We start from the raw sequence: 16,013 nt of genomic DNA on the forward strand, positions 1-16,013 counted from the left end.
TCTCCTTCTTTTAATGTCATACCTCGTTACGAGAGGAACCTTAGTTCCCAATTAGCCGTATTGGGTCTAAATTAAGCGACGTCTTCACAGATATATCACAATTGCACTGCTAAACAACTGTTCTTTAATAAGTATCCGGAATGCAGATATAATTTTTTTTAGAAAAATTGAAACTTTAATCAGTTCACACAATACTAACATTGGAAAGATGAACGTAACTGGTTCGAGTGGCCGTATAAATGGGGTAAAGTTAGATAGGATCATATAGGTCGGGATTTCAAAATTTGGCCGTTGGCCGTATTAACGAGGTGGCCGCATTAACGGGGTTTTCTTATAAGAGCATGTATGGGCGTTTCGCCCGGACAAAAAAAAGTGGCTGTAATAACGAGAAGACTGTATTAACGAGGTGACCGTAAGGCGGGGTTGAACTGTACATGAACGTCAGAGAGTCAACCATAGAAATCTAAGTCCCCGGAAAATATCCAGTGAATTACCAGTGGTAAGAATCCACTGACTCCAGCTACACCGTTTCTCTGAGAGGTTGTGGCCAGCTAGGGTCATCAGTTAGGGGCCAAGTTGAAGGCCTTTCAATTTCGTCGACATCTATAAAATAGGCCCCAAGGCAGCTGAGGACAGCTGAGGAAAAACCATTGCTAGCATTATTCCAAAGGGCTAGAATTCTGTTGAAAGAACAAAAAATTACTTTCCCCATCCCTAGGAAGCCTACAATTATACTCCTGATCCAGGGCTCAGGTGTATGGAGATGTCGGACTTTTGGCTGGGGTACCTGGAGGTGTTGCCCGAACGAGGCACCCTCCCGTCCCTCCTCTCAAACCTATCGTCCCCGTGGATCCCGGCAAGTATTGTTTTGTCAAATCAAGGCAGAAATACATTTTGAATTTGTTATTCATTAGAGCCAAAGACAGCCAAGACCTTGCAAAAATATTGCGTTCATTATATTACTAATATTCAATTTCACGTCACCTTAGTAACTAATACTCAGTGTTAAGCCATTTTCTTAAATATCCAGTTAAATAAAGCATTAATAAGACAATCATGCGATGCATTCTATATGCAAGAAATGACACTCTCATTTTCTTTTCTTATCCAAATTGTAAAGTGGTACCACCTCAATTGACAAATATAACGAGTATACCAAAGATGAATACAAGGTAACGTTATTTTCCTTTGCAAAGCAAATATTATTTCCTCGTTTACACAATAATGTCCTTTGTGGTGACAGAATTCAGTAACCACCGCGCCGATTCAAAATTTTGAATGTAGAAAATTAACATTATTTTATCTCTTTCATAAATATGTCTATGAAAACGAGATTTTATAATACAACGTTCGTAGTAATAATAATTTCATTTCCAACACGAAAATTCGTTACATTTAAGAACTAGAAAACGCGCATACAACATTACATTCAATTCTACAGCAGACGGACTTCCCCCATTTTCCAATGCTAGGCTTACTCAACAACAAAAAATTGTTCAGTTAACCTTCAAAACTGACAAGCGAGAGCATGAGTTTACTACAACACTTTGTAAATGACATCTAGGAAGTTACATTCGAAAGACTATAATCAGGTGTACTTCTATAACCTTCGCTACAACTTTTTTCTTGGTCTGTACATTTAGCTCGAGAGCGACCGACCTTTTGTAAGACCAGAATGTCGACAAAACTATTATTCCCAAACTTGTGTGCTGATATACCCTTGGATTCCTTATTGACACAGTCGTTGGTTTCGGCAAATCTCCGCAGAAGCAGTCGAGCAATTTCCGAACATTACTAACCAATGAAAACACGCACGAACACTTGCGAGTTCTCGAAATGATGATACGTCAGTATGACGTCATCAAGGCATGTTGCGTGGCAACTCCTCTGACGAGCTGTGGGCTCAGACAAAAGCCAAACTGAAACAAGTCTCCACTTGTACCAGGAAATAAACAATGCTGCTTCTCACGCAGCCGAGGGTGCGACAAAAAAAAGTTAACACTTTTCAGACTTTTCTACGCTCCACTAAATAACTAGTCAAACATTCATACGCTTAGCACTCCTAACAGTGCAACGCGGCCATTTTATCCCAAGGACTTTTCAGTCTTGTGTGGCCGAGAAGACCCTGGCAATCTTTCTTGATAATACGCCAACCGAGTGATCAATTATCAACGTGACCTAATTCGCATGTACTTTTCCCCGCTTACAAACTCCCCTTCACTGGCTACCCCCATGTGAGCCGACATATTGGCTTCGCTTCTTTTCCGGGGCCTGCTGCCTGGCTCCGCTGGCACGTGAAAATTACAGCCTTCCTTTTGATCAACAGGTTCCGACTTGATTCGGATCAGCGCAGGACATGGAGGCGTGCCCCTATTCTGCGCCCTGGACGTTCCCCTGTTGAGATTTGTCAATGTCTCCAATGTACGCTCTAATCTCTCCCGCCTTGTTTGATGCTCCTGGTTCCCACTCCGTTCGCTCTTTACCGGCAAGGACGATGACGTCAAGCCCTCGTTACTACTCATGTGCTGATCATGTGAACTCCCATATGAGGTGTCACTGTTGACATGATGGGGAGGTTGCTGGTGACGTAATTGCGACTCGGCCGCTTGAAGTCGTCGGATTTCTTCGTCAATCAGTCGCATTTGCCACGACCACTGAGTGTTGTACAAGAACGGTCGGAGATCAAATCGGTTGTCGTCGGGAGAATAATTTTCGGCGTGGTAGGCTGGGGTCAAGGTCGTCATTTTATGTCGGTTGATTGAGTAGGCACGGAAGAAGCGTTTGACTTTTTCTGCCACGTTAACGGGCGTGTAGGTGTTTCGCCAAGTGTGGACGAGCTTGCAGAACATGCTGTACGGACCGCAGCGGGATATCTTCCGAAGACGACCGAACATGGAAAGTTCGTCATAGGTCATACCCATGTCCTCCTGCAACGAAAACAGCAAGTCAACTCTTCGTTAATCAAGCCAGATTACGGCTGTAGTGACTGTCTGTAGGTTATGAAGGCAATCAAAAAGTGTCCAGAAAACATATTAGTTCAACAACGGAACACGCCACGGGATTCAGTTCACAAGCAACTCAGTCATTCCTGTCAACCAATCAAAACTTTGCATGGGCACTCGCGAGCGCACACACGTCTGCCTGACGTCACGACCATACGTCATGTTACTTAGCAACGCCTAGCAGCACCTCTGACCAACAGAAAGAAAAACAGCTGTCTCAGTCAACTCTCTACGACAGGATTCGAACCCGAAAATTAATAGAAAATAGAAAAAGAAAGCTCAGCAATGTAATTTGAGAATATCTACCTCGTCCGTCTGTTGTATTTGTCCATCGGCAAGTGGTTCTAACTCGGCCGTGGGAGGAGCACCAAGTATTCTTATCAGTGAACTAAAGTTAAATTTCTCCACACAGTAGAAAATGAAGGATTTTAAATCTTTCTTGCTTATTCCGCCAATCGGATTGATGTCTGCGCTTGAGCAGTCGTACTTGGTCAGGTATCCGCACAAACTGAAAAGTGTACAACGTGAAGTCAAGTGTCATGCAACAACAAAAAAAAGAATACTCCACATTCATACATCATTACAAGCCTGTGTACTGCTTATATTAAATTGATCCATGCTTTTAACTCATTGTTTTGCTCGCCTTGCAGTCTTAAGTTTTGACATTGCTTTCGATTGGAAATGATCACTAACAAGCTGAGGGCCCCAAGTTTATCAGTAACTTAAGTTACTGTCACGGGTCACCCTCATTAAATAAAGTCTTTCACTTCACTTCACTTCAACAAGACTACTGAGACTAATTTCACTTGCCCACCGGACCATCAAACTTCCATTTTCACTTGCCCAAGAGCAAAATTTACTTGCCCCGGGCAATCGGACCTTAGTTTTGACCTGCTCTGAATTATTTAGAAAATTCGATAGGGGGTTGGGAGGGGGGTGGACGAGTCGCTTATCTAGTCAAGGATTATTCTACTTCCATAGAAGCACCAGGAAAACGACTTCTTGATGTAATCCTAATAATGATATTTTAACGGGAAGCTTTCTCACCCGTAGGTGATCTACAGAAAGGTCCCGATCCAAAATAACATTAAATTATTAAAAAATAAATACACAAATTAAAAAATATATTAAAAATACAAAAGTAAATTATAGACTAATAGGGTAAGGTTTCTCTAAACTGAGAGTTTTGACTTTACTATGTTCTAAAACGCGAGAGAGGAACTACGTAGGACGAACGTAATAAGAACATGTAAACGTTACGTTTTATGATGCGCCACCTGACACAGCTAAGCTTTAGAGAGAACTGAATGTCTCCTTTTTTTTTGGGTTGGGTAGAAGGGGGGGGGGGGGTTGCAAGGAGTCAAGGTGTCAAGGTGGCCGTAGTGGTCAGGGAGGGGGGAAGTGCCAGTCCCACCATAAGAAAGTACTCCTTGGAGAACCTCGGCTGGCACAAGCTATTAAATCTATCATACTTCGCCTCTTTTGCATAAAGCTTTTACTGGTAAGACTCTCTAGGAAGAAAAGTTCCGCACGTAGCCAAGAATGTTGCACTACAAGTCACACCAAGGAGAAAACAATGTACCTTTCATCCACGTTTGCCGATCCCAAAACCAGCAGCCCACCAGGAAGCCCGCGTGCCCACATGATCAGCTGAGCAAATAAATACGCTAAGACCATGCGCAGACGTGCCTGTACGTTTTGCATGGCCAGATTTTCGCGATGAGTCCCGCCGTATAACTTGAACTTCGGGATTTTACCTGTGATGGCCGTAAAGATCCCGAGAACAGCGGTAACAGCAGTATCGATTGTAATTCCTTACAGAAAGAAAAAGCAAAATGAGGTGCTGTTCATTGTGCTGTACGAGGTGGTTCTAACTTTTTAGCCCGTAGATAAAGTCCTAGCCTGTGTACAGCCGCTCCCTCCCCTTAGGCTAATAAAGTCCTAGTTTGTTAATTCTTCCATGAAAGGTACTTAAGAGTACTTTCATGTGGTACTGTTTATTATGCTGTACAAGGTGGTTCTGACTTTAAAGTCTGTGGATGAAACCCTAGTGTGTGACCATTCAAATGAAAGCTATTGAGCAGTACTTTCATATGTTATTGTTTATTACGCTGTCCTAGGTGGTTCAGTTCATTTTGGCAATTTTTTCTTGATGGAACTTGCAAAGAAAACGGAAGCACTGTTTACTCCTTACCCATATGGTGACTGCCAATTTCTTCAGCTAAGTTGCTTGCTCTTTTCCTTGTTTCTTCAGAAGAATTCTCAGTCCCCATGTAGCATGTGACGAAAATACGGCTTGCTAACTCTTTGGGATCAGTAGGGATGTAATTGCTAGAGGAAAAAGATGAAATACTTTTAAATCAACTAAATTGGGTGAATCACACCTTCACATAGCTATACACAGGACAAGTTGACTCTTAGCCCCTTTAATAGCTTTTAGTTAATAGACCTCTAAAAATGGGGAGGTTTCAGACTCAGTCAAGTTTGCACCTAACTTCTGGAGTGCACACCGAAAAGTCAATGGAGTTTCCGCCAGCATTAACTCTTGTATTCATGCTTAAAGAACGAGAAATAGTCAGTGTTTTCACTTTCAAGTTAGAGTCTACAGTTATGCTAAAGCTGACATCAAAATACACTAAGGCAGAGTAGGCAGTGAACTTAGTCAACCTAACAAAAAATTGTTACTGGCAGAAATGTTTGATCCATTTTGACTGTTATAACTCACTTATCATTGATAATCCTGCGGACATCTTCCAGCACCTGTTGATCTCCGTTCTTTACAGCTTGACACACCTGGTGACACATGGAGCTCACAATGCATGCTGTTGATGAACTGTCAATGCCTGTTGATTCAATAACAATGACTTGCCATCATCCTCAAAAGACTAAATTACAAAATATGAACAGATTCATAAATGAATTCTTCCTTACAACACTGCAGAAACTTGGCAGGTGAACTACATCAACTTAGCCAGGGTTGTTGCTTAGAAGCACCAGCTACCTGCGAAATTTGCCGGCTGAAAAGGAGGTAATTGCCAGCTGGATTTTTTTTTTGGGGGGGGGGGGAGGGGGGAGGCAGTAATGGACAACAAACGGTCTTTAGGTTACACACAAACAATCATTTGACATCTGAACCATATCAAGCCATCCAAATAAAAAGTTTGGAATAAGTTTCTGACTAACTTCAAGTGAGTATCGCTGCCACTATAACGAGTAAAGTAATTGAAATAAAATCTTGTTTTGAGCACTTGTTTAGCGTGTTCTCTTTCTACGTCCTGTGTCTGCCATCTTGTAAACACAAAGCTTGGTAGCCCTGCACTCAAGGTGTTGCATAAGATTGGGGACAAAAATCATTTTGTTCCAGGTCTCTCTGAAAAAATGGTGACCAGCTCAATAAAAATCTTAGCCAGGCCACTATTTTCTTAGCTATAAAAGTGCAAACTTTTTAAAATACCATATGGAGTAACTTGCAGAGCCACTGGACTATAGATTATGCAACCTGAGGTTAAACCCTGCCAGAGGTCATCATATTGTGTTCCTGGGCAAGATATGTAACTCTCACAGCATATAAATGGCTACTGGCAAATTTAGTGCTAGAGGGGAGGGGGTGGGGGGAGTAGCCAGACAAAGGATTAGCATTCCATCCAGGGGGAAACAGAAATACTCCTCGAAATACTCACAAAACTGATTGAGATAATAAAGCCATGATTTTAAAAGGATATGTTGGTATGAATTCAAATGTGAGAAAAGTATTTTAAAAGGATTTTTAATTAAAAAGATTTGCATATTGAAGTTTGCCAAATTTCTAAAAAGTAGCAAAATGGAGGAAAATTCAAACTTCAAATATTCACATCCTTTGAATAAATAGAGCTTTTTCAATTATTTTGTTGTAAATATTTGAATTTATCTCCACACAATCGTTGAAAATCATGCATTATTTTTAATTAGTCAGAAAGTAAAAATAAAATTCTGCTGTTAGTTTAATGACCTCTTTTTCCTACCAAAAACCACTAGAATCAAAATACAAGAATATCTGTTTGTTAAGATTTGAATTGTCTACCCTGTTGCAAAGTTTGAGCTCCATCAGATCAAACATGCAAAAGAAGTTCCCTATGTCTATATTTGGCCAACAGCTGACCAGATGTGAAGTACACAGACTTCTTATCCCCCTCTTATCTGTCTCTCCCTTGCCACATTCTCTCAAAAACATGGTGGGGAAGAACTAATAAACACTAAACACAAACTTTCTTAAGTTCATAGTTTGATGAATTCTCCCAGAAATTATGTTAATTACATTTTTCTTGTTTGCCATATACTAAACATCTTATTAACCAAGCTTAGTTGGTCTGTATGAGAGAATCTTGACCTTGGTCGTGTGTACAGACCTCACTGCATTCAGTCTGTACCCATGACCTTGGTCAAGATTCTCCCATACAGACCTCCTGCTCAGTTAATAAGAGCTAAGTACGGACCAGTTAAAATAATTTCTGTTCACACGTTAGGTGACCTGACATCATGAGGCTATGGAGGAGGAAGAGGAGGCATATAGCCTCTGTCATAACATAGGTTTTGCTTAATACTCACCTCCACTTAGTGGCAGAAAAAATCCAGCCTGACCACTTCTTCTAAGATAATCCCACAACCAACATGCTGGCCCAAGACTTATTTCTTCCTCTGGGGTGTGGTAATGAACTTCTATAGGCTCAGCTGAGGGGACTGAGATATCATCCTCGCGACTCAGTGCAAAGTCCACTTTGATGCGGGGATAGCTATCCGCAACCGCCATTGCACTTGCACCAAACGTTGGTGTAGAACCACGATGAGATCGCACTTCTTCCAAATCAACTGTGGATGTAACTACTTCAACTTCCTGTAATGAAAACTGTGTGCCTTGTGCTACTATGTCACCATTAACGGCAATCATTGAACATCCATCATAGTAAACTCTCTCACCGTCACAACCTCGCATATTGGCATAAAGGTAAATGCCCCCACCCTGGTGGACAATAAATAATCCTCTGTTAAAGCCATATAAATCCTTTTCTTTTTCAAATAGTTAAAAATTCAAGAAACACAAAAGCACATTTTGTTTTGGATCTGAGTTCAACTGAATAGACTAACCATTAGTCACCATACCTCCCATATTGAAATAGCCAAGGGCTGATAAAAGTACTTTATTTATTTCTTAAGTGGCCAAGGGAACCAAGTTATCGTCTCGACTACTGGCAGCCAGTTTTTATTCTCACAGGGCACGACAAGTATTTTTCCATGAATGCAAAATGCAATTAATGCCAAGAAGAGACAAGTGAGTACCACACCCATGTCTTGTCCCAACCCCTACTCGCCTCATTGTCCTCTGGCTCACCTGATTTTGACAGAACAACAGACTGCCAACAGTCTAATTTTAGCCAGGTGGATATCCAGATATCCAGATATCCAAAAGCCCCAATTGGATTGCTAGCTAATGAGAAGTATTTAAAATCACAATTTGAAAATCTTCTCAGAAAATTTGAAAATCAAAATTATCTGAAGATTTGAAAAAAAAAACAATTGGAATATAGTTAACCTCAAAACTGCCAAAATACGCCTTCCATGTTGGACTGTTGCTGTCAGATCCCCTTAGAAGAGATGCACTTAAAGCACAACCGAAAAGTTTGGATAACACCAAGCAAATCCTGCCTAAGACCATGCAAGGGGTCTTAAAGTAAATGAAGGGAAACAGTTTACGTACCTTACTTGTAGCATCCTTCACCAGGTCGACTCTTTTGTCTAACTTTCTAAGCTGATGATGGCTTGCACTTCCATTAGTGATGATCTCTACACCATCAAGGGCCATAGTTATGTGAGGACCATTCACACTAAAAAGCTCTTCACAGATTTCTGTGCCGACACAAGTATCTAGCGTGGAGATAACGCCATCTCCAAATGGGACAGTCACCTGACCAGTGATTTCTGCTATCATGCGAGGAAGGAAATACTCCTCAGTTTGCTTTGTCTGGCAAAAGAAGGAAACTATGATCAGGCATCTCCACTTGTTACTTCATTTCAAAAACTACAAATTCCATGTGGATGAGATACCTGTAATGTTTGGCAGGAAGAGAGTGGCATTTAGTCAAGGCTAAGAAATTAATCTTCAAGAGAAATTGGTCGTATTTTTCATTTTCATTGGTTGGTTGACAAAAAAGGTCACCATTCTCTTTGCAGAATTTTCAGCATTTCAGATTCTGTGGCCACAACTTCTACATACACCTTCACAGGGACGGATCCAGGATTTTTCTCAGGAGGGGCTATACCACTAAGGAATGGCATAACTGACTGGTAAGGTAAACAAATTTTAAAAGCAAAATGAAGAAGAAGGCTTCATCTCAGGGAGAGGGGAGGGTGCACACCCCCCACACCCTCCCCTAGATCCATCCCTGCTTTAGACAACAGCAACAACAACAGCCAGCCAACACAGTCCCTAGACTCATTTCTCTGGTTGACTTTTTAAATTATAGATTTTTGAAAGACATTCTTGCACTAGACTCAATACCACACTGCAAAGAACCTGCAATATTCATTCTTGTTAAGACCTTGCGGGAACAGCAGACATTTCCACACGAAAAGAATCTCATAGTTATCTCAAAGTAAGACTTCCCATTTTTCACCCTTCAGTTTACAAGTAATCGCTTCAAGCAAAAAATTATGTAAACATTCTCCCAGGAAGCGGGTCAGAGGCATACACTAGTTTCAGATTGGCAAATATATTGACAGTAATTGACAGTTGATGAAATTGGGTTACATGGAAATTGATGGGCATTATGACCTGACAAGCCTGCTTCTTATAGCAAGCATTCCTTCACCCTGATCTTCCTTGCCTTTTTCACCACCACTACCTCTTCCCTGTTGACACCGGGAAAGCACATTACAGGGGTGGAGAATGAGTACAAAGTTGTTGTTGTTGTTGTTGTTGTTGTTGTTGTTGTTTATAGTGGTCAATGCGCTTAGCTACACCTAGCCAGTTCACAGGCATGCCACTTTAAATGAAGGAAACAAATATATCAGCTAAACGTAATAGGCTTAAAAATCTCACCCGACAGGAGACAGACCAGTTGGCTATCTACAAGCACGACCAAGGAGTTGAACTAGGGTCTACCGAGAAACAACTCCAGCTAAGTGGTCAGAGCAGGCTTGAACCCGTGATCTCTGGATTTCAAGTCCGGCGCCCTAACCACTTGGCCACACTGCCTCCGATAAAGTGGCAGAGAAGGAGGACTCAGAGCAGGGAAAGAGGGGAAGGGAAGGGAGGTATAGGGCAGAAAACAGGTGGGAGGTGGGAGGTGGGAGGTGGGAGGTGGGAGGTGGGAGGTGGGAGGTGGGAGGTGGGAGGTGGGAGGTGGGAGGAGAGGGGGTGGAAGAGATGGAGGCCCGGGCATGGAGGAAGGAGGTTGACAAACAGGTACCTCTTTTCATATTTTAAAACTATATTTGTGGCTAGGATCTCGATACACACCTTAGTCCATCTTGTAAACCATCTACCCTCTCTGTAGTTAGCGTCACAAGCCAGCATCATCTTTGGTCGGATTAAAAGGACCTTTCCATTAAGAAAGATAACTCTGCAGTTATAACGAACATTCCTATGCATAATCGGCATTCCAACATCACAGATAATATCTTTAGTCACTGGAGACTTCAACAACAAGGCAAGCACTTGAAGAGAATGCAATAACGTGTCACTCTCTAAGAAATGGTCGTTGCAGCCATAGCCGGGAATTTCTAGCTCAGGCCCCAACCTATAACTTGCCCCATGTGCTCGAGCAATGTTGATGCTTTGAAGAATTCGTTTTAGGTTGCCCTCAAAATCCAAGGCCCACTGATTCAAGCTACATGCTGCCAGAGTCACTTTTCGTCCCATGTCAATTTGCTAAGCCTTTATAGGGGCTGAAAACGTGTTGTTACTAGTATTTTGATCTTTCAAAATCACATTCACAAATCGTACGAAATTCAATTAGATGATACGAATGCATATCGATTTACGATCGTATATTTCCGGAGTCCCTCGTGAGGATTTCGTGTGTTCCTCGACTACGTGTCATTACGCAATAAAACGCCTTGAAGCAAAAAGTGTTTTAGACCTCAATTCTATTGCAACACAATAGCCAAACAAAGATGTTTCGTTACGGGCTGTTAGTGTTGTCTCCTTCTTGCATTAGGACCAAAATACCCGCCCTATTGAAGCAAGTGTCAGAGGAAGTCAAAGAAGTTTTGTACGTTGACATCTACGAACCTGATTACGTGTGCCACCATGTCCGGAGTTTGTACGAACTGTTGGTCGATGTGTACGGTAGCAGTTCTTCAAGAACCGGCCAGCTTGACGTTCGCGTTCTTCTCCCTCGGACTTTGACCGCGAACAACAAAAAAAGCGAAGAAGTCAGACATCTTTTTAAGAAGCCCGAGGTCGCATTTGTTCGTGATGTTTTCGGACAAGATCCGTCGAAAGACGTCGGTCTATTCGAGTTAAAGCAGTGGATGACAAGGCGTTTTCAGCTCACCGATCTCGACAGAAAGTTAAGGTATTTGAAAGTCGAAGAAGAAAGGATCAACAATGAAATTACAAGCAAGCAGCGTAGTCTCGATCTCAACGGTGCTTGCTTGGAAACATACAAAGAAGTTGTTCTGGGAGGGACATTCGACCATATGCATTCCGGTCACCGGCTACTCCTTGCTGCAGCTTCTTTAATCTGTGATAAACGAATCACTGTTGGTCTCAGTGAGGGTCCCCTTCTGCAAAGGAAGATCTTAAAGGAACTAATAGAGCCTTTTCAGGACAGGAAGACAAAACTGGAAGAATTTATCGATGATGTAAAGCCAGGTATTAAGCTTACATCTTTTCTTGTTTACAGTCGAGTTAATGTAAATAATTAAGGTGATAATGTGTTCTTTGCCCAATTCTTATTACATTAAACCCAACTTAGTTGATAATTTTAATATTCTTATAATAATGGTTGCTTGACAATGCGTATATGTGCTGTTTTATGAAAATAAATACAATCACTTGTTTTTCTTTAAAATGCTTTCTAATCCTTGGGTGCTTTCCATTATGTCACAGACTAATGTGAATACCCGAGGGAACGACATTTTCCGATCAAACCGGGCCAACCAAGAGGAATTGCTCTTACCATTTTCTATTCCTTTTCCGAATTCCCTACATAAGCGAAGTGAAGTAAGGGTAATTATTAACCAATTTGTCAAAATGGAATGGCAAATTTCGGTCGGACCAGTCCAACCAGTCAAAGTGGACCACCTCCAGAGGTGGTCTCAAACATTCCAGTCGGGTGGAACCGAAACAGACCTTTCCATTTGACTTCCGACCAAAATCTTTGGCATAATGGAAAGCACCCCTTAATTTCTAATGGGTTTTTGTGATAAAACGAGACTAAACCTGAGATTTCTAATCAAACTGTTTGGTAATCAAATTTAATCAAACAATTGGGTTTGATTAGTCTGATAATCAAACACAAAGCAAAAAAAGATGTGGAGGGTTCGATTGCAGTCGATTTCTGATGTCGGTAAAGTCTGTATACAAGCCAAGTGGCCCATCAGGCCAGAGCTTATCCTGGTTTCCATAGCACGAAGCGACTAGGAGTATTTCTACTCCCCCTGGATGGGATGCTAGTTCATTGCAGGGTTACCCCCAGCATTAAGTTTGCTGGTACCCATTTATACACCTAGGTAGAGAGAAGTACTGTGAAAGTTAAGTGTCTTGCCCAAGTACGCAACACAATGTCCCCGGCCAGGGCCCAAACCCGGACTACTTCATCCGGAGACGAGTGCGCTAACCATGAGGCCACTGTGAAAATTTCTGATGTAATCAAACCCAATCAATCTCAATTGAACACAATCAAAAAATTTAATATTCACTCTAAATAACACCTGTTATATTTTGCAAGGGGGTAAGGTAGCAAATCATGTAATCTGATTGTTCTAAGCATTGTCCAGATTTTCCCATCTCTGACCACAGTGATGGTAATGGGTGTGCGATGTCTGTGTGGAAAAGGTCCACAATAATATTATAAAATTGATTGAGAGAGAGGGAAAAAAATAAGTTATTGACTGGCTCAGGGTCGGTCCGTGCTTTAGTGAAAAATGCCTTTTCAAGACCTCATCACAGCCAGCAAATAACACGTGTATAAATTTGAACAGTCTGTCTTAGGGCTTGTGCACAGTAGGCAAATTTTTGTTTATTTTGCAAAAAATTCTGTCATCAGTTTTGTGAAACAAGTGCGCACAGTGATTTTTTTTTCCTACCAAATTTTGTCAAGCCAGCTCCGGAGCAGGACAAATTTTTGTCAGGCGTGAAAACTGGCAGATTTTTCTGTGTGCACATCATGATCTGAAGGAAAACGTCAATCAAGTAAATCTGGTCTCTCTTTGATCTTTGATCTCACCTTGTGATTGACTCTGTGGTCAACAAAAATTTTGCCCTCTTATAACGCACTAGTCTCCTTCGCAGCCGTTATTAGGGTTGTCACACAACAAGAAGCGTTGTATGACGACCCTAATAATGGCTGCGAAGGGGACTAATTGTGCGCCTACAATTATAAATGGAAAGCTTGACGGAGACAATGTTTGTCAAGATTTTTGGTTGAGCCAAGCAAATTTTGTTAACCTCGAGTGTAATCAGATCCTTAGTAATAGCTACAAATTAATAATTAACTAGAAATATCATGAATTCAAACTCAGCCATTATTTTGATATCACCATGCCACATGGTGCCTCAAATTGCATGATCAAACCTTATCGTAGCTGGTTTGAACCCAACTGGAAACAATCGAAGGCATTCAAGTGTTCAGTTGAGTTCAATTGCCCAATTTTTTGGTGAGTTTGATTGTGTTTGATTACCGATCTCAATCAAACCCAATCGTGTGATTGGGGTTCAATTGAGTTTGATTGAGTTCAATAAATTTATCGAATGTTTGATTTTGTTTTGTTACTGCATGCTAAAACAGTCTTAATATAACGGTGTGAAACACAAAGTGACATCTTAAGCGCTCTCATTCATACTTAAGTTTCATAGAATTACATATTTGCACCTATGGGCCAAGTTTCCCATCTAACTGAAAGGTAAACCGGCCTCAACAGAAGGATAGAGGCCTTATTGGGGGTGGGGTTCTGAGTATCCCATATCCCGTTAGTTATTGGCCTAAATGTCCCATACCTCATAAATTTTAATTTCAAAAAAAATTAATTTTCCTACTCAATATCCTGGAAAATATTTTCTAAATGTCCCTTATCCATTGATTTTGGCAATAATCAAGTTTGTCGCTGATTTTCTTACCACATTTTCACTTCTTGTGTGATCAAGAGCTGAACTGACACATGCTTTATGCACAGATGACAATGAGATAAAGAAACAAAAAATGTTTATCACATCATTGATGCATCTTTACTCCAATTATTGCTCATAAACTGTAGGGACCAATCAAAGTGTGAGAATACTTACAACTATTCCAAGAGCCCATGTTCGATATGAAATGGTAGATAGCTAATGAGGCGTGTAGGGCCAAGTTGGCTATGATCATCTCATATCCAAAAAGCACAAGTGGAACAATTGTTTTTAAAAACACCCCCAAAATATAGAAAACTAAAAATAGAAAAGAATTAAAAGCAGCCAAAAACATGCACAGAGCATTGTATGATGGCTCATATACTATGATGGCTAAGTCGATAAAAACTCGAATTGAATAATCCAATGATCCATTGTTTAATAATTTGATCTTGTATTCATGTATCTTTGACAGGTCTTGAGCACAACATCATACCACTGATTGACCCTGTTGGCCCAGCAGGGACAGATCCAGAGTATCAGTGCCTGGTTGTTAGTAAAGAAACAGAGAAAGGAGGATTCATGGTGAATGACATGCGAGAAAAGAAAGGTTTAAACCCACTGGACGTGCATGTCATCGATATTGTTGTTGAGAAAGATGGTGAACTTGTCCATGGAAAACATCATGAAGGTGATGAAAAGATGAGCTCTACTATGGAAAGACAGAAACTCTTAGGAACACTTTTGAGGCCTGTTGTTAGCAAAGAGATGGAGCAAGACCAGCCATATGTCATTGGTCTAACTGGAGGAATTGCCAGCGGGAAGTCTGCAGTCTGCCAGAGACTTAAAGGTTTAGGAGCTGCCGTCATCAACTGTGACCAGCTGGGCCACCAAGCTTACACACCTGGGAAGAAAGCATACAAGGAAATCATTGAGAATTTTGGAAGTGGCATTTTAACAGAGGAACAGACTATAAACAGAAGGGCTTTAGGTTCCATAGTTTTCGCTGACAAGACCAAGCTGGCATTGCTAAATCGCATAGTTTGGCCAGAAATTATGACACAAGCACAAGCAGAGATTCAAAGATATGGAGAAGGAGGGTTCAAGGTTTGTGTTTTGGATGCTGCAGTTCTCTTGGAGGCAGGCTGGGACAGTGCTACAGATGAAGTGTGGGTGACTTTTGTTCCTGAGAATGAGGCTCTATCACGCATTCTGTCACGAGATGGTATTACTCAAGAACAAGCGGTGAACAGAATTAAATCACAAATAACCAATGAAGAAAGGGTCATGAAGGCCAATGTCGCTATCTGCACCTTGTGGGAACCCGAATATACCCAACAGCAAGTTGAAAGGGCATGGGAACATTTACTAGAAAGAATTTAGTTTATTTTTTTTCATTCTGAATAATATGAAAGATATTATATGAAAGATATTTCATGAAAGATATTGCAGTAATATAAGTATGTCCACAGAGCACCAGTCCACAAAATATGTGCCACAGGTGTCATAGATATAGGTAATAATTGCTATTTTTACATTATTTTTCTCCATTGTAATCAAATTATTTAATATACCACTGCAATACAAATGAAGTGATTATCGTCACGTGATCAACTTTGAATTCCTAAGTTATTTGCACTTTTGATTGAGTAGAAGATTACTATATTTCAAATTGGTGAGTTTGTTGTCAATATCACATTTTCCTA

The 16,013-nt window shown here is 41.0% G+C and overlaps 2 protein-coding genes across 2 annotated transcripts; one reads left to right on the top strand and one right to left on the bottom strand.

Annotated features, from left to right (window-relative positions):
* Positions 1-19: 19 nt before the first annotated feature.
* On the bottom strand, positions 20-10,986 carry LOC145494502 (glutamine-dependent NAD(+) synthetase-like). Its single transcript, XM_081473982.1, has 8 exons — positions 10,495-10,986; positions 8,734-8,997; positions 7,587-7,998; positions 5,728-5,845; positions 5,197-5,333; positions 4,585-4,816; positions 3,309-3,510; positions 20-2,927 (listed from the first exon to the last, which is right to left on the bottom strand). The coding sequence occupies exons 1-8, from the start codon at positions 10,894-10,896 to the stop codon at positions 2,169-2,171; spliced, it is 2,526 nt and encodes an 841-aa protein (XP_081330108.1). The 5' UTR covers positions 10,897-10,986; the 3' UTR covers positions 20-2,168.
* Positions 10,987-11,069: 83 nt separating this feature from the next.
* On the top strand, positions 11,070-15,979 carry LOC145494505 (bifunctional coenzyme A synthase-like). The gene is made up of 2 exons (XM_081473991.1): positions 11,070-11,853; positions 14,783-15,979. Exons 1-2 carry the CDS (start codon positions 11,151-11,153, stop codon positions 15,688-15,690), a joined length of 1,611 nt encoding a protein of 536 aa, XP_081330117.1. The 5' UTR covers positions 11,070-11,150; the 3' UTR covers positions 15,691-15,979.
* The last annotated feature ends 34 nt before the right edge of the window (positions 15,980-16,013 follow it).

Source organism: Orbicella franksi, chromosome 8, assembly GCF_964199315.1.
Source record: "Orbicella franksi chromosome 8, jaOrbFran1.1, whole genome shotgun sequence".
Taxonomy (NCBI): domain Eukaryota; kingdom Metazoa; phylum Cnidaria; class Anthozoa; order Scleractinia; family Merulinidae; genus Orbicella; species Orbicella franksi.